Source organism: Asparagus officinalis, chromosome 9 (assembly GCF_001876935.1).
Source record: "Asparagus officinalis chromosome 9, Aspof.V1, whole genome shotgun sequence".
Taxonomy (NCBI): domain Eukaryota; kingdom Viridiplantae; phylum Streptophyta; class Magnoliopsida; order Asparagales; family Asparagaceae; genus Asparagus; species Asparagus officinalis.
In genome coordinates, this window is record NC_033802.1 from 7918507 (window position 1) to 7944016 (window position 25510).

Genomic DNA, 25510 nt, shown 5'->3' on the forward strand with positions numbered 1-25510 from the left:
ATACCTATATATATATATATATATAATATATATATATATATATATTATATTACATATATTATACATATAGAGAAAATAAAAAAAACCAAAAAAAAAAAAATAATACAAAAAAGCACTTATCCCCCCGGCGGGCCCCGGCCCGAGCTTTTTGGACACCCCTAAACGTACGTAAAGGATAAAGTTGTTTTAAGTGTCGTACAAATTTGTTATCGTAACGATAAACCTATGTTAAATTCTATCATACCTAAACCCCAAGTTGTTGATAATCTCTCTAGAAACTACATTCTCTATAAGAGTAGGTTATAAAAGTTGTTTGGATAATGGAAATATTAGAAAGAAGAAGTAGGTTATAGAAGTAACTTTCAAAGTTATGAAGTAGGAAGTAGTGGAAATAGTATTTTTTTGTTTGTTTCATATATTTTTAGAAGTAATGGAAGTAGAACTTCTTCCTCTTCATTTACTTTTTTTGTTTGGATAACATTTGAAAATATTATTAGGAAGTAGTTTTATCAATGAAAACTTGTTAGAAGTAACTAATAAAGAAAATATTAATAAAAAAATTATTTATGTCATAATTAATATGCATTTCAACTACTTCCGAGCTACTTCTGAGTATTGAGAATTGGAAAAATATTTTGAAAGTAAGGATGACACGTAGGCGTCACATAAGCATTTAGGGAAGTATTGGAAGTAAGTTTTTCAGAGAACCAAACACATTTTTTTGCTTAGAAGTAGCAGAAGTAACATCTACTTCTTTTACTTCAGCTACTTCACAATTACTTTCGTGCAAACAAACAGGCCCTATCTCACTGCCGTCGATGAGAATCAAGAAACTAAATTTGTTACCGCAGTTAATTTTAGCTTCAATAACCAAATTTAACAACTGTTGTATCAGCCTCATTCCGTTGCATACTCGTTCACTTGGATTTAAATTTCGGAGAAACATTATTAGAATACGTACCAACCTTCAGTTTAATTTCATAATTTGGAAATGGTAGAGAGTTAGGAATTAAGTCGGATCTAGAGTTTCATTTTCTTGTAGGTTTGGAGTGGTTTGAAAAATTGAATATGAACTGAGATACACTGTGAAATCACCTTTAATTTTTTCTAATATACTATCTGTCAGGTGCGGGGGGGTTGGATCACACTAAGAACCTGTCAATTGAGCTTCAGAATGCGATGGAGGATCTGGTGTATGAGACACGAAGAAGGGATTAGAGGTTACCAGACTTGGAGGGCTGATTTGCAAATATTCTTAAGTCTGGAACAATTGTAATAAATGTAACAAGCTGTTACAAACAATTAATTCTGTTTGTTTTCTGTTATTGAGTCTGTGCACGTTTTGTGCACGTTTTGGCTCTTTTGCTGCTGAGTTGCGATATAAAAGGGGAAATGTAATAAGAATTGATCATGAATGAAATAGTCTTGATTTCCTCTTCTCAGACTCAACCTCAGTTCTCATTCTCTCTCTCTCTCTCTCTCTCTCTTTCCTTTCAATTCTATCTTTGCAAATCTTCTTCCACCCTGGTTCAGGGTTTGCAATGGGCAGGAGCACAACCAAGAGGGTCAATAGAGAAGCGCGATCCTCTCAATTGGTATCAGAGCAGCTGGAGTTGGAGGCGGGAGCTGAAGATTCCATGGCCGATCGTGACATAGCTTCAGGAGACGAGGTGAATCAACACGGAGCTCGCAGGGAGGAGACCCTCATTCAACAGGGACTTTTCAATCAAATGGCTCGTGTGGATGAATCTCTTATTACTCAACAGAAACTCATCAATCAAGAATTCTTGGTGCAGTTGAAGGAGATATCTTCTCAATTGCAAGAACTCAAGAATTCCAAGGAAAAATCAGGCACTGAAGCAAGAAGCGGTCAAAGGGTTTTGGGTTCAGGAGCAAGAAATGATCATGGACTTCTGGGGTCAGGAATCAGAGATCAATTTCAGGGAATCGATCAACAAACTCCATACCCTGGTAATCCCTTGACTCAAAGAAATTCTTTCTTTAGTAAGCAGAAACTAGTTCAGCCAAAATCCTTAAGATTGGACTTTCCATCTTTTTCTGGTTCCGAGAATGTTGTATCTTGGTTGGAACAAATTGAGCAGATTTATGATTACTACGATATTAAGAATGATGAGTGGGTAAAAGTTTGTTCGTTCTATCTAAGAGATGAGGCATTGCAGTGGTATAGGTGGTATGCAAAAAATTTAGAGGATTATAATTACTGGGAAGTTTTCAAGGAAGAAATTATCACTAGATTTGGACCTAGTGAACTCCTTAGACCCTATGATAATTTCTCTACCATGAAACAAACCTCCACAGTCAGGGAATATTTGGGGAATTTTGAGCAAGCTCTGGGAATGTTAGATGACCAGCCATCAAGAAGGCACATACTGGAAAAATTCGTAGGAGGACTGAAAGATGAACTCAGATATGAGGTAGTGGCTGCCAGACCTACTTCTTTGAGGGGTGCTGTATCCTTAGCTAAATTGTTTGAGGATAAGAAAAGAAATGAGAAAAGAAGTAAAGGAAATTGGAATGTCTTTAACCAAGGAAGTCCATCTTCACGTACCTCTCATGAAGTGCCTGTACAAGAGAATACTCGTCACAGATCCTCTTCTCATTTCAAGAAATTAACACCTGAGGACATCCAAAAGAGAAGGAGCCAGAACCTTTGCTTCACATGTGATGAAAAATGGCACAAAGGACATCAATGTAAAGGGAAGCAGATATTCATCTTGGAAGGAATCTTGGAAGGAGGTACTGAGGAAGAGGAAGAAAACTCTGGGAAAAATGATCAAGAAGACCTGGCAATTGAATTGGCTGAGAGTTTAGTGAGGGGAGCACCTTCTATTTCTGTACAAGCTTTGAGTGGAATCACAGCTTCTCACACTATTAGGGTAGTGGGGTATTACAAAAATCAAGCCATTAGTATATTGATAGATTCTGGGTCTACACATAATTTCATCAATGCAAAGTTAGTTAAGAAGCTTGGATTGCCAGTGACTGAGTATAATAACTTTGATGTACTTGTGGCTAGTGGCGAATTAATCAAAGGAGCTGGGGTATGCCAAGGGGTGTCATTAGATTGTCAAGGAGTGAACATCCAAGTAAACCTGTTAGTGATGCCTATGGGGGGAAGTCAGGTTGTGCTAGGAGCAGATTGGATGAAAACATTGGAAGATATCACTCTAAATTTTAAAAAGCTACAGGTAACATTTTTGTGTGATGGGACTAAAAGAACTTTACAAGGAATAGTCCCAGGAGAATCACAGTTGGTTAATGAGAAGAACATTGCTAAATCTGTTAGAGAACAAGGAGAGGGGTATCTAATCCAATTGTGCAGTGTCAGCTTGCAGGAGTCTGCTACAAGAGACAGTCCAGAGGAGTTGCCTGCAGATATGCACAGATTAGTACAAGAGTTTGATGTTATCTTTCAGGAACTACCACATCTTCCTCCTACTAGAGAGATAGATCACAAAATTCCCCTTGAAGCTGGAACAAAACCAGTGTGTATCAGGCCCTACAGACATGCACACTTCCTGAAAGAAGAGATTGAGAAACAAATTGAAGAAATGCTAAACAAGGGAATTATTAGAATCAGTCACATCCCGTTTTCTTCACCAGTGGTGATGGTTAAAAAATCTGATGGAAGTTGGAGGATGTGCATTGATTATAGATCACTCAATAAGGCCACAATCAAAGACAAATTTCCCATTCCAGTTATTGATGAACTGCTGGATGAATTACATGGAACACAATATTTTACAAAACTGGATTTGAAGTCAGGATATCATCAGATAAGGATGTGTGAATCAGACATTCCAAAAACTACATTTAGGACACACAGTGGGCATTTTGAATTCTTAGTCATGCCTTTTGGACTCACCAATGCTCCCTCCACATTCCAGGCCCTCATGAACAATATTTTCAAACACTTCCTCAGGAAATTTGTTTTGGTTTTTTTTGATGATATACTGGTTTATAGTAAAGGGTGGCAGGAACATATAATCCACTTGAGACAGGTATTTCAGATTATGAAGTCTCATCAGTTGGTTGCTAAGTTATCAAAGTGCAGTTTTGGACAGAGGCAAGTTGAGTATTTGGGACATATTGTATCCCAAACAGGGGTTAGTGTGGACCCAAATAAGATTCAAGCAATCATGGATTGGCCAACACCTCAGACACTGAAGGTGTTGAGAGGATTCTTAGGCCTAGCTGGATATTATAGGAAATTCATCAAAGGGTTTGGAACCATTGCTCAACCCTTGACACAGCTTCTAAAGAAAGATAATTACACATGGAATGCAAATGCTGAAGAGGCTTTCAACTCCCTTAAAATTGCCCTCACTAATTCCCCAGTTTTGGCTATGCCTGACTTTAACATGACTTTTGTAATTGAGTGTGATGCATCTGGTACAGGGGTTGGGGCTGTGTTAATGCAAAAAGATAAACCCATAGCCTATTTCAGTTCTGCCTTAAAAGGAAAAAATGCCACTCTATCAACCTATGAAAAGGAGTTACTAGCCATAATTCTGTCTACAAAGAGATGACAACAATATTTGTTGGGAAGGAACTTTGTGATAAGGACTGATCACCAAAGCCTTAAGTACCTTCTTGAACAAAGAATACATACATGTATTCAGAATAAATGGTTGACAAAATTGCATGGGTATGATTATACTGTGGAATATAAGGCTGGTAGGCTGAATAAAGCTGCGGATGGACTATCTAGAATACATGGAGAGGTGGAAGGTGAAATAGAGACATCAGCAATTTCTTTTGTCCAGAGCAACTGGGTGGAAGACATCAGAAATATGTGTGCTAATGACCTTTTTTTTAAAGAGCTGGAGGAAAAATTACAGCAAGTGGCTAATGATGAGTATATTAAGAAGGAAGGAATTTACTACTACAGATGCAAGATTTTAGTGAGTCCTACTGCTCAAGACTTAAAAATCTCTCTATTACAGGAGCATCATGATAGTCCTACTGCAGGTCACTCTGGTATTACTAGAACATTGCATCGGTTGAGAAGGGTTTTTTATTGGAGAGGCATGAAGAAAGATGTTCAGGAATATGTGAAGGCTTGTGATGTTTGCCAAAGAGCTAAGGTGGAGAATGTAGCCTCTCCAGGACTCCTACAACCATTACCTGTTCCAGAATATGTATGAGAAGATTTATCAATGGATTTTATCACTCATCTGCCCAAAAGTGAAGCACAATCAGTCATATTTGTAGTGGTCGATAGACTTTCCAAATATGCTCACTTCTTTGCATTAATCCATCCTTATACTGCTCAATCTGTGGCAAGGGTATTTTTTGAGGGAGTGTTCAAGCTTCATGGTATGCCTAGATCAATAATCAGTGACAGGGACCCTTTGTTCACTAGTTTATTTTGGAAAGAGTTATTCACCTTGCAGGGGAGTCAGCTTAAGTTCAGCTCAGCCTATCACCCTCAGACTGATGGGCAAACGGAAGTGACTAACAATAGTTTGGAAGCCTAATTGAGGTGTTTTTGCTGTCATAAACCTAAGGAATGGTCTAAATGGCTTCCACTGGCTGAGTTTTGGTTTAACACCACTTGGAGAATTTCTACAAACACTACACCATTTGAAGCTGTGTATGGTAGACCCCCTCCATCTTTACTTTCCTATATTCCTAAAAGCTGCAAAGTTGAATCAGTTGATGAAGCTCTCTATTCTAGAGATGTGGCTTTACAGTTCTTGAAGGATAGTTTAAAGAAAGCTGCAGAAAATATGAAAAGATTTGCTGATAAAAATAGAAGTTATAGGAGCTTTCACTACAACGCCTGAAATCTACCATAGCGGCCGAAAAATGCTATGGTATTATTTCATAGCGTTTTAATCAACGCTGTGTCAGAACCCGCTATAGTAGGTCTGTGGCTTTACATAGCGTTTCCCCAAACGCTATCAAAAAGTTTCCAACCATAGCGTTTTTATGTAGCTATAAAAGAGTATTCAATAGCATTTCTATATTGCTATGACAAATATCTTTCATAGCTGTTGAAAAACGCTATTAGTTAGTTTTCAACCATAGCGTTTTTATGTAGCTATAAAAGAGTATTCAATAGCGTTTCTATATTGCTATGACAAATATATTTCATAGCGGTTAAAAAACGCTATTAGTTAGTTTTCATTCATAGCATTTCTACGCTGCTATTGTCTTACATTTAATAGCGTTTGAGTTACTACAATGGCGTTTCAGTGAATGTTGTCTTTCTTCTTTTAATAGCATTTCAGCAATTGTTTCCACTTCTTATAGCATTTCAGTTGTGCCTATAAACCTTTGAGGTTGAACTAGAAATAACTTCCAATTGTGACAACCATAAAAGAAAATATTTCATTTAAATGTTCAAACTGATACATAACCAAGTTGTAGCATACAAGAAGAGTCAACACAAATGTGCCAAAAAACAAATACTAGCCTTTGGATAGTCCAACATGGAGTACAAGAAATTAACCATAGTACACAGAACAACAGAAACTAAATTTGTTGCATTACATATGACTTGGGAGACTCATCATCTTCAGCAATTGAGTACTTGTACTGCTGCAAAAACAAAAATTAACAACACCAATAATGAGATCCTAGAGCCATGAACATTATATGGACACAAAACAGAAAACAACAACACCAATAATTAGAAATCACAAGCTTATATTAATTTCTTTAATAATTTTGTTTAAATTTTTTATTAATGAAAATAAGAAGATAATAATTTGTTCTTTATTAATTCTGCATGAAAAACGGGCTTTAATGATAGCAAAGAGTCGATACCTTTATTTGAATGGTTAGGTTGCTCTTTCTCATGAATCCTGTCAAGCATTGAGATGAAGAACTCATGGGCATCGTGCTGCTCATAACCAGCAAGGGTAGTTGAATGTTGCCACCAATATAAGGAAAATGTGTAGAAGTATTGAAAATTATCACAAATATAAGAATGATCATTTCATCTATGATGCTTCCAAATGACTTATGATTAGGGGTGTTATCGGAGCGGATACGGTTCAGATATAACACTTACCATATCCATATCCGCTTTTTATAAACGGATACGAATACAGATACGGATCATATTCGGTAAGAAAAAACCTTAACCATATCCGCACTTATCGAAAACGGATACGGTTCGGATATTTGAGAATCAGATCGGATATGATCACGGATATAAACGGATATTCGACAAATGAAATTAATTAACCCTCTGGCTAGATTTCATTCAAAATTACCACAATAGCATAGTTAAACTCATGGAATATATATATAATTAAAGTCAGTAATCACTGTACCTGCAATACTAGGCCCAAGTGCAAGTGCAACTATACAAGCACCTGTTAATGTAGCTTGGTTACAGGTATAAACCAAAGCATCTGCAAGAGTAAGCCTTCCTTCTGCATCAGTATTGTTTACCTGCAATGACAGACAACATAATAACAGTGAAGATTTTATCCTAGATCTTTGACAAAAGTTAACAGATAGATAATAAAAAGCAATTTTGACCCCTAGCATGGGCCAAGGTAAGCTCAAACCTCATACTTCTCAAATCAAAATCTCACTTTTATGAATGACAGTGCTCTAGCAATAGGAAATAAGAGTGAGGGAGTGCATGTTTGCGTGTGTGATACTGAACACATGGCATTGCCAAATGATCAGAATATTAAGAAACCTTATTTTGTTGAATCACTTTTCCTGACCAGATATCCTTCTTTCAGGTACTGAAAGTGGATGAAATAAGAAAAGCATCAAAAGTAGACTCTTATTAGTTTGTGTATAAACTGCTCAAACTATATTCCTTATAGGAAACCGGAAAATATACCTCGATTGTTTTCCCATTAAAAGCTGTATGTCACCCGGTCTCATTCCTGTACCACTGATCATATTTTAACAGGCAGCAACAACAAACTGAACCTAGAGAAGAAAATAAGTTTGATACTTCAGCAAATCAAGAACTTCATGTTCCTAAGGAAAATTGGAAGTTGCATTCCACAAAAACTTGCCTCCACCCCAGAAGGTTTAATTTGTCCAATTGCTTTTGCTGCCCCAAGTGTCGCTGCAGAACCTGAAAGTCTCGTCTGCTAGTGCACCTGAAAGTGGTCATAAGCAACAGTTAGTAATATTGTCAGAAGAAAATATTTAAGCTTAAAGGTCTCCTCCTTTTAACCCCAAATAATAATAGTAATGAGGGTAACAAACATCAAGCTTCATGTAATTCTTGTCTGTTATTTCTTAATTACCAGGTGTAAGTACATTGGCTAGTGCATTTACTAGCTCTTTTCCGAAAATCACTCCAGAGCAAACATCACTTGCAAATTTGAGCTTGTTATCCAAATATGGCCCGGAACCAAAGCCAATAATATCTACAGACTTAAGTGATGCTTTTTTCGATTCTGACTTGAACCTGTTGTCTTCGAAAACTCCAAGCATAATTCCTACAGAGAAAATGATTGTGAGAAATTAGAAGAACTTGATTTGTAACAAGAGCTTTTATTGTTAAACATCATTGTGATATATGTTGGAGTTGGATGAGGATGACGACTGGACGGGGATCTGACGCCTGGACGAGGATCTGACGACGAAGATGACGAACGACGCCTGGAAGAGGATGACGACGCCTAGGCGAACGACGAACGGCGAAGATGACGAACGGGGAAGACGACGAATACGAGGATCTGACGAATTTGACGAGGATCTGACAAGGGAGGCTGGAAATTTTACATGCTTGATACACTCTTCAAAAACTAAAAATACAAAATAATCCAGCTTTTAAGTGAAGAATTTATCGTTAGAAGCACTCTAAAGCGATCACGCGGCAAACAAGCACAGGAATGCTAGAGTCAGCGATATATCCTAGTTGGAATTCTAAGGTGATTTCGTGATATGTTGGTATGTGAGATATATCTACAGTCATGCACTCTCTATGAAAGGAATGCTGAAATCACACTTTGGCTGTAGCATCACTCTTTTGAACAATTTTAAGAGTAGAATCGCTCAATTGGTTCGCGTCTCTTTGCTCCAGCTCCAGATATATTGCGCTTCAGAGCTCAAAAACTAATATCTTTTGAAAACTGAACCGAATGTCAGGTGTAGAAGCTTCTATAACTTTTACAAAGCCTACTGGACTTTCGCAGGTTTAAGTGCAATATGCTAACTGTGGAGTAGGTTATGCCAGTGCTTCAATGATAAACCGAGCCTTCCAATAACTAATATGTGTGTGTACATTTATGCATGTATGTACATATATATTTATATAGACAGACACAATAACAAATTCAAATACTAAATACATACCTTCGACCTTTACCTTCATAGGACTGCTCTTTATATGAGACTTGTTTGCCTTCTCTTCATGTTTCTTTGTTAGGTCTTCTTTTACTGGAGCTTTTGCATGCTTTGATTTTCGAATCATGCCAAACAATTCATCTTCAGTTAAAAACTTGGTACTGCATGCATCAGAAGAAGTTCATAAAAACTGATAAGAAGTATTATTAAAGAGAAAAGACAGAAGAAATATAAGATCATTCATACCCCAGCTCCTTGGCTTTGGCTGATTTCTTTCCACCAATATCTTCGTCAGCTAAAAGAAAATTCTGTGAATAAACATCAACAATCATAAAGTGTAACCACTAAAATCGGGCTAAACCAAAACCAAAGATACAAAATAACCTACAGTTTTCTTGCTGACAGACCCAGTAACCCGCCCACCATGCCGTTTAATCAAATCCTCCGCTTCCTCCCGTTCCAAACTTCAAATTAACAATAGCCAAATTTAGATATTTTGTTAGCAACAATAAGAAGAAATGAACACAATTAAGGACATAAATATACTTCAATAGGTGAAACTAAAAATTTATGTGTTAAAGAGTACAAAATTGACTATAACTTCGAAGTTTTAGTGCAGTGGAACGAATCTTTAAAATGTTATTAGGGCAACCCAGGTATTGCCTCTTAAAAGGACAACCCACACATTGGGGCATGTTATCAAGGTTAGGGTTAGGCATCCTTAAGATATATATAGTGAAAATAGCAAGAAATCTCCAATTTTGAGAAGCAATGTTACAATGTACCTATCAAGTGTGCCGCTTATAACGAATGTAAGGCCAGCCAAGCATTCAGGAGCACCCTCCGGAATTTCCTGAACCAACATCACAAGCAAAGACAATTAAAATTTCATTCAATTTCATAGCATTGCATACAAAATAGTTAGACTACCTTCTCCCCTTTATGTGGTGGATCTTTCCTCCCCTAAAATTCATGAACCCACCCCTTCCCCCTCCTCCTCTTCCCCTTCCCTCTCCCGCCTCTGCCTCTCCCACCCGATTTCGTCGGCGTCTTTACCTCTTTCTCCTCGACTTCTTCATTGTCATCATCACTTTCATCCATAACAACAGATTTCTTCACAATTGGTTTCTTGGGCGGCTTAGCCTCAACGACCTTCTTCTTCTCGCTGGATGGCGGTTCAAAGTCATCATCATCTTCTTCTACCTTACGGATCTTTTTCACCAGCGTGGGTTTCACATCCTCCCCACTCTTCTGTGTGGTCTTCCTCTTCGCCGGGGTAGTTTTCTCGGTCATAACCTCATCTTTAACAGCTTTAGCCGCCTGTTCTTTAGAACAGTCAGAATTCGCAAAATACTTGCTGGTTTTCCTCCTCTCTTGACCTCGTTCAACCTAATTTCTCATCAAGACGATTCAATTCTCAAATCCTGAGATCAAACTGCACAAAGAATATAAAAGAAAAGCAAAAGGTGAGGACTTCACAGGTTTCTCGATGGCAGAAGGAGCCGAGGGTTTCTCCGGGGGCTTGGTGGGTTTGGGCGCAGCGCTGTCGTTGCCTTTATCGTGCTGCTTAATGAACCACTTCCTTATATCCGACTACGATCAAACCAAGAAATGTAATAAATTAGCAAAAAATTGCAAAAGGGAGATAATGAGAGAAACCCTAGCTTACCATCTTGGATCAGTGAGCAAAAACCCTAGAAACCCTTAGGGTTTTGGTTAGGGTTCTTCGCATCATAACTTCTACACATCATAACTCATGGGCAATTCTTATATTTCTTTAATAACGTCGACGGAGAAGAAAACGCACCAGAACCAGAGAGCTGAGGTCGGCGATCTTTTGCTGGGAGCGGGAGAGGAGAGAGGAGAGGGAGCGCACAGTGAGGGGAGAGCTGAGGCGAGCAAGGGAAGAGAGGAGTGGGTCTGAAAGAGAGGAGTGCGGATTTTTTTTGGGTTAGGGTTTTTTTTCTCGGGGCGGGACCAATGAAATTTGGGGGAGGAGACGAATGAAAATTTTGGGCGGCATGTTTTAATTTTCAGTCTCCGTTTAAGTATTCAACGACGCGTCAGAAAAAAAAATTTGCCATCAAGAACTTATAGCGTTTAAAATTTTACAAACGCTATCAAAAAATAAGACACATACAATCTATAGCACTTGTAACATAAACGCTATCGTTCAACGCTATAAAAAAATAGTTTTGTTGTAGTGTTTGAAGTGGGAGATTGGGTATTTCTGAAGCTACAGCCTTATAGACAACTCAGTGTATCTTCTTATAAAACCCATAAGCTCTCTCCAAAATACTATGGCCCTTAATTACAAAGTGCTGCAGAAGATTGGGGAAGTTGCTTACAGGTTGGATCTTCCAATTCACGCACAAATTCATCCAGTCTTTCATGTTTCCCAGCTCAAAAAGAGGATTGGTTCTGATGTGGTACTTCAAACCGACTGTCCAAATTATGTCACTGAGATGGTGGATGAACCTGACAAGATTATTGACAGGCGCTCAGTTGTTCAAGGGAGACGGTTAATTTCTCAGGTGTTAATAAAATGGAAGCAGCGATCTCAATTAGATGCTACATGGGAGAATTATTGGGATATTGTTAAACGATTTCCCACCTTTGACCTTGAGGCAAGGTCCAATTTAAGGGGAGGGGAATCAGGTGCGGGGGGGTTGGATCACACTAAGAACCTGTCAATTGAGCTTCAGAATGCGATGGAGGATCTGGTGTATGAGACACGAAGAAGGGATTAGAGGTTACCAGACTTGGAGGGCTGATTTGCAAATATTCTTAAGTAAGGAACAATTGTAATAAATGTAACAAGCTGTTACAAACAGTTAATTCTGTTTGTTTTCTGTTATTGAGTCTGTGCACGTTTTGTGCACGTTTTGGCTCTTTTGCTGCTGAGTTGCGATATAAAAGGGGAAATGTAATAAGAATTGATCATGAATGAAATAGTCTTGATTTCCTCTTCTCAGACTCAACCTCAGTTCTCATTCTCTCTCTCTCTCTCTCTCTCTCTCTCTCTCTCTTTCCTTTCAATTCTATCTTTGCAAATCTTCTTCCACCCTGGTTCAGGGTTTGCAATGGGCAGGAGCACAACCAAGAGGGTCAATAGAGAAGCGCGATCCTCTCACTATCACTGACGATGTCCACAGTTTTATTTCTTCGTGCCAAAATATAGCTCTTTCTTCTTAAGAAATTTGCACTAGAATAGCTAATGAGAATGTTTGGACCATCTCCTCTATTGCAGCATATCCTAATGAATGAATGAGAAATTTTTTAGGAAATTTGGATAGTTGGGTTACTCTCCTCTTCATCATTTTTCTTTTTGAAAAATCTGTATCATTTCTAACATTTATTACCCATTGAATAAACTCAGACTTGGTCGTTCCGATTTCGCTTCCCTCATTTTCTTGAATTCCCTCACTCTGTCTTAAAGCGAATACCACACGTTCCTTCCAAAAGTAATATCGACTAATAGACGCTTCAAATGCGTATCTGTGCATCATTAATTTTTATCGTCCTAAATTATAACAAATGTTTATTAATTTTTGAGTAAGTTTGCTTCGGGACTTCCATATTTAAGGCCGCATGTCGACGTCTCTTTCAATAAAATGGGCGTATAAAACCCTGAGCGCGCGGTTCTACCTCCTGGAAGTAAGAGGACCGCTATATACCAGAAGAAATGACCGCCGCAACTGTTTTTCCTCCTCGTCTCGAGCTTGTGATGATTGACTTCCATACTTAAGTTTCCCCCCATTTCACGTACCGTGTCCATGCAGGAAAAAAGAGCCACAGGTTTTATTATAAACATAATCAATCACTGCATGCATCGCAGAACTCTCCCTGTTTTTTTATTTAGACCGTCAAAATATGTTTTGTGCTCAATTCGTGACACTTCCCTATCATAGTTGAACTCTTCATTCATCTGTTTGTTTTTACACTGTTGCGTAAGAGTTGGAGAAGACAGAGGCGTACCTTTAATATTTGAAGCTCGTCGCTCGTTTTCAGATTTGGAGACTGAAGTATTATACTTTGTACTTCAAGGGTACCTTCGTCTAGGTATTGTCAATTGTCCTCCCATGACTTTTTCGGATTGAGACGTTCATAAAACAAAAAGCATTTGTGCCAACAAACGTCTTGTTTGTCCCCCAGAAGAATGAAATGATACCTTATCAAGAATATATGGTCCATCACCGTCAGTGTCCAAAAGTTTCACAGCACAACAACACATTTCTTTAAATGTTTCATGCACAATTTCATCTTTTATTTTTATATCATTAAAGCGTGTAGGGCCTTTTTGTTGGATTTAATCTAATAAATCTATTTGTGGGCACATATGATTAATCATTGTGTATTGCTATCTTTCAGGATAACCCACTGAAGTGATCAATTAAGTTGGGTTAATTTGGTATTTAAATAAGTCATGGGGTTATATGTGCAGATACCAGGTTGTAATTGTAATTTATTGATGAGCTAAATTACAAAAGTACAACATCTATAAATAAGGGGTTATGGTCCCTAACCTAGGGTTACATTCTCTAATTTTCTTCACCCCCATCTAAGAGAGAAATTCGGCTAAAGAGAAAACCCTAAGGTTAGAAGATCCAAAACCCAAAATCAAGATCAAGCAATGGATTCAGGTATAAGCTTCCGCTCTCTTTTGATTTTGTTAATCTCTTTGAATTAATCATGGCTATATGGTTTTAGATCTCAAGTTTTATGATGTAGATCTAACAAGTGGTATCAGAACCACCTTGATTAATTCTTAGGGATTTAAGTTTTATTGGGTTTTTGATCTTAAATCTCTGGTTAAAGATTCAATTTTTGGGTTCGGATGAACAGTAATGTTCTCGGATGAACAGTAACGAAATTTTTTTTCGGATGAACAATAAAGTATTTTTTTCGGATGAACAGTAACTGAAAAATCGCCGGTGAACGGTAACTTTTGGGAATTTTTTGGATTTTTCTTTGATTTTTCCTTCAATTTTTTCCAATTCTGGATCTGTTTTGAAAATAAAAATCAAAGGTTTTTTGGGTTTGTCGGCGGCGGTTTCAATTTGAAACCCTAAGGGTTCATGGCGAAAATTAAGGAGGTGGTTACCTCAAACGAACCTCGCGTTCGTTCAATTTTAACCGAGCTTCGCGCTCAACGAACCTCGCGTTCGTTCTAAGGTGAACCTCGCGTTCAACTCAGGTGAGCGTCAAGCTCAATTTTAACGAACCTCGCGTTCGTTCTAAGGTGAACCTCGCGTTCAACTCAGGTGAGCGTCAAGCTCAATTTTAACGAACCTCGCGTTCGTTCTAAGGTGAACCTCGCGTTCAACTCAGGTGAGCGTCAAGCTCAATTTTTTAACGAACCTCGCGTTCGTTCTTCAGACGAACCTCGCGTTCGTACTTCAGACGAACCTCGCGTTCGTACTTCAGACGAACCTCGCGTTCGTACTTCAGACGAACCTCGCGTTCGTGCTTCAGTCGAGCCTCGCGTTCGAACTTCAGACGAACCTCGCGTTCGTACTTCAGACGAACCTCGCGTTCGTACTTCAGTTGAACCTCGCGTTCGTACTTCAGACGAACCTCGCGTTCGTACTTCAGACGAACCTCGCGTTCGTACTTCAGACGAACCTCGCGTTCGTACTTCAGACGAACCTCGCGTTCGTACTTCAGACGAACCTCGCGTTCGTACTTCAGACGAACCTCGCGTTCGTACTTCAGACGAACCTCGCGTTCGTACTTCAGACGAACCTCGCGTTCGTACTTCAGACGAACCTCGCGTTCGTACTTCAGACGAACCTCGCGTTCGTACTTCAGACGAACCTCGCGTTCGTACTTCAGACGAACCTCGCGTTCGTACTTCAGTCGAACCTCGCGTTCATTTTTTAAACGAACCTCGCGTTCGTTCCCAAGTTGAACCTCGCGTTCTTTTATCAAACGAACCTCGCGTTCGTTCATTTTCAGACGAACCTCGCGTTCGTGCTTAAGTGAGTCTCGTACTCAATACAGTCGAACCTCGCGTTCGAAGTTAAGGGAACTTCGTGTTCATTATGGTTAAGCCTCGGCTTTTCATGGGTCCACTTTGGTATACTTAATTTATTCAATTAAGTTATGGGCCCTAATTAAGCTGTGAGACCCCAATTAAGTTTTTGGAAATTCAGTTGATTTAAATTTTTTAATTTAAATCTAATTCGGTTTTTAATCAATTATTTAATTCAAATATTATGACACTAAGGTATTAAGGTTGTCTCTCACTCCAATTGATTAATTGAAACAAGAAGTTGCCAAAGTAACCTCTCTTGTGTAGATTGTTCATGAGGAATGTGAGATGTTTGTGTGTATGCTTTCGTGTAAATATTTAATCGGCCCAAAGGAAGGTTAATATTTATTTAGACTGTATACACATCTGCGATGATAAGCGTGTGGCAATTATAAGGTTTACATGTGAATAATGAATCGATCCAAAGATAGTTTCATTATTTGACATGAGTTATTGTCAATGTTTGATCATTGCAACAAGGTATCACTTACAAGTTAATATTACTGTCCAAAGACTTGATATTAATGTTGTGCCGGTATCTTGGATGGGGATTGTCATTATTTGAATTTTATTGATTATGGTTATTGATGTGAGCATTCTTTTGTTTTATTTCAGCTAATGCATCTGCTGCAACAATTTCTGCTAACATCAACTCCATTCCCATGCTAAATGGGACAAACTTCAAGGTTTGGAAAGAGAACATATTAATTGTTCTTGGCTGCATGGATCTTGACTATGCATTAAGAACTGAACAACCCCAACCTCTCAATGCGGATAGCACTCCTGATGCAAAGAAGGAGCATGAGAAGTGGGAGGGTTCAAATCGCATGAGTCTTATGATCATTAAGCGCGGCGTTCCGGAAGCCTTCAGGGGCATAGAATCCGAAGGGATTACTAAGGCTAAAGATTTCCTTGCCGAAATTGAGAAGTGTTTTGCGAAAAATGATAAGGTAGAAACAAGCACGCTTTTAGCTCGCTTGATTTCAATGAAGTATAAGAGCAAGGGAAACATCAGGGAGTACATTATGGAAATGTCTCATATTGCTTCAAAGCTTAAGGCGCTTAAACTCGATCTTTGCGACGAGTTATTAGTGCATCTGGTTTTGTTGTCTCTTCCTGCACAGTTCAATCAGTTTAAGGTCAGTTATAACTGTCAAAAGGAGAAATGGACTCTAAATGAGCTCATTTCATACTGTGTGCAAGAAGAAGACAGGTTGAAGCAAGATAAGACAGAAAGTGCGTGTGTAAGAAGAAGACAGGTTGAAGCAAGATAAGACAGAAAGTGCTCATTTGGCCTATGCCTCTAAGGATAAGGGCAAGAAAAGGAAGAATGATAAGGAAGCTGCTAAGGGTCCAGTTGAGAAGAAACAACATAAGGATAATCAGGGTTGTTTCTTCTGTAAGAAGCCTGGACATGTAAAGAAGGACTGTACAAAATATCACGCCTGGCGTGATAATAAGGGTACGTTCCTTGCTTTGGTCTGTTCTGAGGTTAATTTAGATTCAGTACCTAGAAACACTTGGTGGTTAGACTCTGGTGCTACTACTCACATAAGTGTTTCTATGCAGGGTTGCCTGAGCTACCGAAAGCCAAGTGATGTTGAAAGACACATCTTTGTGGGCGACGGACAATCGGTAGATGTGGAAGCAATTGGGCACTTTAGGTTGTTGTTAGGAACTGGTTATTATTTGGATTTAAAAGATACTTTTGTAGTACCGTCTTTTAGACGGAATTTGATTTCAGTTTCTGTATTGGACAAATCAGGTTATTCTTGTTCATTTGGAAACAGTCAATTCAGTTTATCTTTTAATTCAAATGTTGTGGGAACCGGTTACTTGAGTATTTATGACAACCTATATTTGCTTGATACAATTGCTTCTTACAATGAATCCTTGCATGTGGAATCACGTGGTACTAAGCGTAAATTAAATAAGGAAAATTCGGCGACATTATGGCATAAGCGCTTAGGTCATATCTCAAAAGGTAGAGTTGAGCGTCTTGTGTCTGATGGCATTTTGGATTCCCTTGATTTTTCGGACTTCGACGTATGTGTTGAATGTATCAAGGGAAAACAGACCAAAGTGAAAAGATTAGGTGCCAACAGATCTTCGGATGTCTTAGAATTGATACATACGGATATTTGTGGGCCATTCCCTACGGAATCCTGGAATGGTCAACAATATTTTATATCATTCATAGACGATTACTCACGTTATGGGCACCTATATCTTATTCATGAAAAATCTGAGTCTCTGGACATGTTCAAAGCCTATAAAGCTGAAGTTGAGAATCAACTCAACAGAAGAATTAAAACCGTCAGATCTGATCGTGGTGGTGAGTACTACGGTAGATATGATGGTTCAGGTGAACAACGTCCAGGACCATTTGCTAGATACCTAGAGGAATACGGTATCGTCCCACAGTACACCATGCCGGGTTCACCTAGCATGAATGGTGTAGCTGAAAGACGAAATAGGACTCTTAAGGATATGGTAAGAAGTATGATTGCTCATTCTTCTTTACCAGAGTCACTCTGGGGAGAAGCACTTAAGACAGCAGCTTACATTCTGAATAGAGTACCAAGTAAAGCAGTTGCTAAAACACCTTATGAGCTTTGGACTGGTCGAAAGCCCAGTTTAAAGCATTTACATATTTGGGGATGTCCAGCTGAGGCAAGGCCTTATAGGCCAAATGAAAAGAAATTGGACTCCAAAACAGTTAGCAGCTACTTTATTGGATACTCTGAACGCTCTAGGGGCTTTAAGTTTTATGATCCCACTATAAGGAACATTTTTGAGACGGGAACAGCAACATTCTTTGAGGATGTTGAGTTTGGGGGGAGAAATAAGGTTAGAGACATTAGTTTTGAGGAGGAATTGGCTTCAGATCCAATCCATACAGTTACTTTTGACAATATTCAGGTTCCTATACCTGTTGTTGCTCAAGAAGTAAATCAAGAACCTCAAGATGATAATGTTGAACAACTCCCTGTTCCAGAAGAACAAACTCAACAACCTCAAGAACCAGTGCCATTAAGGAGATCCACGAGAGAAAGGAGAAATGCTATTCCGGATGATTATATTGTATTTCTCCAAGAACATGAGGAAAGTAGTGGAATGTTAGAAGATGATCCAATCAACTTCTCTCAGGCCATGAAAAGTTCTAACTCTCAACAGTGGATTGATGCCATGAATGAAGAGTACAAGTCTATGCAAGACAATAAGGTTTGGGAACTTGTCCCATTACCAGAAGGTGCAAAACCAATTGGTTGTAAATGGATTTTTAAAACCAAGCGGGATGCAAACGGTAATGTGGAGAGGTATAAGGCACGTCTTGTGGCTAAAGGCTATACTCAAAAGGAAGGCATTGATTATACAGAGACTTTCTCTCCGGTTTCATCGAAAGACTCTTTCAGAATAATCATGGCACTTGTTGCTCATTATGATCTTGAGTTACATCAGATGGATGTTAAGACTGCATTTCTCAATGGAGACATTGATGAGATGATCTATATGGTGCAACCAGAAAACTTTGTGTCGGGAGACCCAAAGAATATGGTCTGCAAATTAAGGAAATCCATCTATGGACTCAAGCAAGCTCCTCGTCAATGGTATCATAAGTTTCAACAAATAGTTATCTCGTTCGGTTTTGAGATGAACATTGTTGATGACTGTGTATATCACAAGTTCAGTGGGAGTAAGTATATTTTTCTGGTTCTGTATGTGGATGACATCTTGCTTGCCACTAATGATATAGGCATGTTGCACGAAACCAAGAGATTTCTATCAAAGAATTTTGAGATGAAAGATCTTGGGGACGCCTCTTTTATATTAGGGATCCAGATACATCGAGATCGCTCTCGGGGTATTCTTGGATTATCACAAAAGAGCTATATCGATAAGGTACTTAAAAGGTTTGGCATGCAAGATTGCAGACCAGGTGACACCCCTGTTGCTAAAGGAGACAAGTTTAGTCTCAATCAGTGCCCTAAAGGTAACCTTGAAATTCAGGAAATGCAGAAGATTCCTTATGCTTCGGCTGTAGGAAGTCTAATGTATGCTCAGGTATGTACGCGTCCGGATATTGCGTACATTGTTGGGATGTTAGGCAGATACTTAAGCAACCCTGGTATGGATCATTGGATAGCAGTCAAAAGGGTTATGAGGTATCTTCAGAAAACAAAAGATTACATGCTCACATACAGAAAATCAGAGAAATTAGAGGTCATTGGGTATTCGGACTCTGATTTTGCTGGATGCCAAGATAGCAGGAAGTCTACATCAGGCTACATTTATATGTTAGCAGGAGGAGCTATATCATGGAAAAGTGTCAAACAAACACTAGTAGCTTCCTCCACTATGGCAGCAGAATTTGTAGCTTGCTATGAGGCATCCAATCAGGGAATATGGCTGCGAAATTTTGTCACGGGACTGCGCATTTTGGAAAATGTTGAAAGACCACTAAGGCTATATTGTGACAATAAATCTGCAGTAATGTATTCCAATAACAACAGGAGCTCAACTAAGTCAAAACATATTGACATTAAGTTCCTGGTTGTGAAAGAAAGGGTACAGAGTGGACAGATATCCATAGAGCACATTGGGACAAACTCCATGATAGCTGATCCTCTTACTAAGGGATTGCCACCTAAGGTCTTTCATGAGCATACTGCTCATATGGGTGTGGTATTATTTGAGGATATTATGTTTTAGTGGGAGTTTGTATTTGTGGTGCTTTATGTTTGGTTGTATTGTCTGATCAGAATAAAGTATTCAGTTAAGACACTCTGTTACATTATGTTTGGTTTTGACCTCACTAAGGAGGACCAGTTGAAAATAGACATGTACTGATCACATTGCATGTAATTTTCATGCTGCACATCCATGATTGATCTATGTCATTTGATTGTATTGGTATATGTGACCATTGATGGGTCGAATCACGATAAATGTGACGAAGGCCGCTTTGATCCTATATTGATATAGTCAATGGACGAGATTGTTCGGAAATACCTTTTCAGTGATAGCATTTTTGAGCTCATAAGGTTATACACAATTTAAGGAATCATATGGTGCCCAAGTGGGAGATTGTTGGATTTAATCTAATAAATCTATTTGTGGGCACATATGATTAATCATTGTGTATTGCTATCTTTCAGGATAACCCACTGAAGTGATCAATTAAGTTGGGTTAATTTGGTATTTAAATAAGTCATGGGGTTATATGTGCAGATACCAGGTTGTAATTGTAATTTATTGAGGGGCTAAATTACAAAAGTACAACATCTATAAATAAGGGGTTATGGTCCCTAACCTAGGGTTACATTCTCTAATTCTCTTCACCCCCATCTAAGAGAGAAATTCGGCTAAAGAGAAAACCCTAAGGTTAGAAGATCCAAAACCCAAAATCAAGATCAAGCAATGGATTCAGGTATAAGCTTCCGCTCTCTTTTGATTTTGTTAATCTCTTTGAATTAATCATGGCTATATGGTTTTAGATCTCAAGTTTTATGATGTAGATCTAACACTTTTATGACATTTAGAAGCAAGCGCAGATAAAATATCTCCTCAGATGATGGATGAGCATACCCTACTCTTCCCACACTTTGCCCCTTTTCTCTCGGTTTCTGTTATAACATGAAAATGACCAAGTGTTAATTCTCCCCCGGGAGTCGGCATGTGTCCTGAATTAACTATGCATCATGTCAACTCGACCCTATGCAAGACGAGTCCAGTAACGTCATCACTCAACCCTTACCAAGAAGGGCCGAGTGGAAAGACGTCCTCACTCGGACCCCGTAGTTAAGGACGTCTCTATGCCTTTTCATTTTCCAAAACCCGGTTGAAAAGTTCCCAATCCAAGATGACTGAATCAAAAAGCATCTTTTTATCGGCCCACTAGCAAAGCCGAGCCGAAAGGCGGTCACTTTCGAACCCCACGCCATTAACAGTCGATCGCCATCACATTAAATGCATAGTCGGAGTCATCATTACTCCGACCCCAAGAGTCTTAATGGCTCATTGGATCTCATTAGCACCTGACTTCCTTGTCACTTATCGCATTAATCACGAATGTGACTCATACTATCCATGGCCGACAACTATAAAGTATTAGCCGAGTAAGCTGACTGCTTGGACTTGCCCGAAGTTACAAAATTGCCTTCCCGAGTATGCTATAAATAAGTGCCCTGCCTACTGCATGGAGCTACATGATTCTGTAGAGAGAACACACTACAATCACACTTTGTTCATCTACTTAAAATCAATACTAGCTTGACCATTAGAGGAACCCCCGAAGAACTCACTTTGACCCTCTTATGCATTGTCTGTGTGTAGGACGAAATCCTCTGCCCAAGAATAAAAAAAGAACTAGAAAACCAAAAGCCCTACATAATCCACCCCCTTGTTTGATATCTGACATCAACATTTTCCATCTTCTTTGGCTTTCTATACAAATTTATTTGAAAATTCTAAATAGGTAAGCTTCTTTGCTTGAGCATATATTTTATTTGCTTCCATCTATGCAATAAACTTTGTTTATTTGGAGTTAATATTATTGAAGATTTTATCCAAGTTATTGGTGTTATAGCCTATAAATAACTAAGTGTTAACCATTCTTAGGAGGCCAACACGTGTCCCGCTCCACTCCTAATCTGACATATTCAAAGACGGATGGCTCAAACTACTACTATCGTCGACTCAATAGACCGACAACTTGCATTGCCGACTAAAAAAAGCTTGTTTGTTAGCCTCCCCACCAGATCGATGCTACAGGTACCTGCACTTGATCTGCCATTCCAGCTGACAATTTGCATAGCCGTCTAAAGAGACGGTATTTATCAACTTTCAGTCAGACAACAGAAGAGACGGTGTGTCTTCGAACCTATGGCTGACAACCAACTACCCTCGCCTTAAATGCAATGTCAGAGTCATCATTGCTCTAGCCCCCATAGTCTTTATGATTCGTCTGACATAGTTAGCACTAAGCACATGTTGTCGCCCTTACATTAGACATATGGATGACTCACCTTCCTTAGTGTCTGACACTTGTACATTAGATGATCACCAAGCTGTTTGTCTAGTCTCCGCCAAAGTGACATATTTGCCTTACCGATCTACTATAAAAGTAAGTTGTGCAACCTAAGGTACTCTTCTTTTGCTTCCACACAACTCTAAACTTTTCATCACCACTTATTTCTTATTTTCCCACTCACATTTAAATGTTGACTTGAACGTCAGAGGAATAACTGGAGATCCTAACTCTAGCCTCTCATGAGTTCTTCATGTACAGGAGAGAACGTAGGACTCTTAGAACCGGTCATCTGAGAAAGCTTGAGGACCCTAACACCACTATAATTCATAGATAAACTCCATGTTCGATAACTGACATCAATAGTTTGGCGTCCATTATGTGGCCTACAATCCTTCTTCATATGAGATGTCTGGTTTTGAACGCTCCCATCAAACCTTCAACCCACTCCCTTAAGAAAAACGAGCGGGCTATGTCACTCAGGCTTAGTTGGAAGAATCCACTCAGAGGATCTATGTCTTTCCCCTAATAGTTTGTTGCTTTCAATAATGAGCTCCTTAGCCGAATTCCTCCCCAACAACCCTCTTCGTCATTTTTTCCTCCTTCTCCTTTTGTAGGCCAACCATCGTTTCTTCCTATGCCCCCAATGGGTCAGCCACTCACTCCTCCTCTACCTGGATGTGCCACATAAGCCGGACAACAAGGAGACTATGCCGAGTACATGTCTCCCCCCACCTCACCAGCAAACTCACTTTGTAGATCCTCCTCGGTAGCATCAGCAGTATGTGGAAGCAACAGGGAAGAGCCCAAGCTCTGGTCATGATGACCAAGAGCACTCCACGGGGGTAGCATCATGCCGCTCTCGGTATCCTCATGCCACCCTAGGCCCCTTGACCATCAACCTTGCATCTGGTTACGATTGGACCTCCCAGCCAATCCCTGAGGCCATCGGGGGGCACACTCCCCTCACCGACTGGATCATGAATGCTACTTGTAATAGATTCAAACTGCCTCATGTGGAGAAGTATAAGGGCGAAGGGGATCTAGCTGAGTATGCTTGGAATAATTATGATATGACAATCATGCTACAAGCGTCAAATCTGATCATCTGCAGGTGTTTCCCCCATCACTTTGTCAGGAAGCGCCAAGCTATAGTGGAACTCCTTGGAGAAAAAGTTCATCAATAGCTTCGAGTAGCTCAGCCAGAAGTTTGTGCATTACTTCTTGGCTGACACTAAGCAAAAGCTACCTCCCCATGTTTTGCTTCAGATGAGATAAGAGCCTAGAGAATGCCTTAGTGACTACTTCAAGAAGTTCCAGGCCAAAAGACTGAAAGTCAATGACCCTAGCAATATGGTCGCCATGTTTGCTATCGTGGACGGGTTAGAGAGAAATGAGCTGGCTCACTCACTCGTTAAGAAATGAGTCACTAGCTACAAGTAGTTAATGGCCAAGGTGCATGGATACATGAACGCGGAAGACACCTGAGCCTATAAGAAGACGTCCAAAGTAGCTGATGCAAAGGCGACGGTGGCGACATAACGTCACCGATGGCAGAACTAGCAGCAGAGGCCAACCCCTCTCTAAGAGAGGAGGCAACAAAGGATTTCTCCCAGAACCAACCCAAGGCTAGGTAGGGGCGAAAAGAGGGATCACCATGAAGCCAGCCCTCACTGCCTTCAACACTCTTGCAGCATGGTCTAGGGAGAGGGGTACCTCAATTTTACTCCTCGTATGAAGTCGGATCCTCAATCTTGAGACACCAGGCTATACTGTAAATACCATCAAGATCACAACATCATACCGATCATTGCTGAGTCCTCTAGAGAGATATCAAGGAATTAATGCGGAGGGAATTCTTGAAGAGACTTGTCTCTCATCAGGACAAGAGAGAACCTACTCAAGGAAGATCCAACAGGAGGTCTCACTCCAGATCATCTCATAGACAGTAGCTGCCTGACACCTGGCCTACCGAGACTAGCAATAGAGGCCCCATCAACACTATCTTCGGTGGCCCTGTGGTAGGAGGGATGTCTAACAATGCCTGTAAGAAGTATGTCGGACGAGAATTGCAGGTTAACTTGTGCGACAAGAAGCTAAGGACAACTCTGTCCATCTCTTTCGGTGATTCTAACTTGAAAGTCATTGAAACACCTCATGATGACCCTCTTATCATCTAGGCTAAAAAAGGTGGCTTCCAGGTCAAGAGGATTTTTGTCAACATAAGGAGCTCAACTGATATCCTGCTCATCGATGCCTTTAATCAGATGGGCAATAATAAGTACAAGTTGCAGCCTTATCGAGGTCCTCTCATCGAATTTACATGATACTTTCTCCTGCTAGAAGGAATGATCACTCTCCCCTTAACGGTCGGCGAATACCCTCATAAATCCACTGTAGAGACCCAATTTCTAGTAGTGCGCATCAAGTTGGCCTACAGTGTTATTTTAGGAAGAAGTGCCCTTAATAACTTGCAGGCGATCCCCTCCACTTACCACCAGATAGTGAAGTTCTTAACTCCTAAAGGAGTCAGAATTGCCAGAAGCAACTAACTAGAGGCCAGATCTTGCTACCTACTCTCAATGAAAGTAAAATGAATACTGGAAACCCTGCCAATCGAAATGGCAAGCCTCCAAATGGAAAAAGTGATGGAGCAGGAGCGGATGACCCCCGTCGAAGAACTCCATGTGATATGAATTGACCTAAATGAGGTGAAGAAGATCAAGATTGGATCGAGTCTCGTTGAACCCCAACGAGGAGCTGTGATCATGTTCATATGTGAGAATATGGTTGTATTTGCTTAGGGGCCCGAAGACATGCGGGGGATACCCCTCGAAGTAGCAAGCTATGAGCTGTTGGTCGATCGATACACCAAGCCAATTTGATAAAGAAGAGACATCTCGGCCCCGAGAGACAGAAGGCGACCGCCAATGAAGTCGACTGACTTCTTGAAGCCGGCTTCATCAGGGAAATGCAGTACCTGGAGTGGCTATTCAATATGGTGCTGGTGAAGAAGTCCATTGGAAAATGGAGGATGTATGTGAATTACACCAATCTAAATAAAGCTTTCCCAAAGGAAAGCTATCCCCTACCTAGGATCAATCAGCTTGTGGATGAGAGTGCGGGCCATGAACTACTCAATTTCATGA

General features: G+C 39.8%; 1 protein-coding gene and 1 long non-coding RNA gene across 2 annotated transcripts; both read right to left on the reverse strand.

The window, feature by feature from the left end:
• Window positions 6332-6894, reverse strand: LOC109823796. Its single transcript, XR_002242475.1, has 2 exons — window positions 6796-6894; window positions 6332-6567 (listed from the first exon to the last, which is right to left on the reverse strand). It is a non-coding gene; the product is annotated as an uncharacterized LOC109823796 (long non-coding RNA).
• Window positions 8032-11029, reverse strand: LOC109823148 (replication factor C subunit 1-like). The gene is given in 11 exon segments (XM_020389434.1): window positions 8032-8102; window positions 8253-8447; window positions 9307-9458; window positions 9544-9605; window positions 9686-9761; window positions 10083-10150; window positions 10228-10262; window positions 10265-10308; window positions 10310-10686; window positions 10777-10890; window positions 10991-11029. Coding segments are annotated over 11 exon segments (1233 nt in total).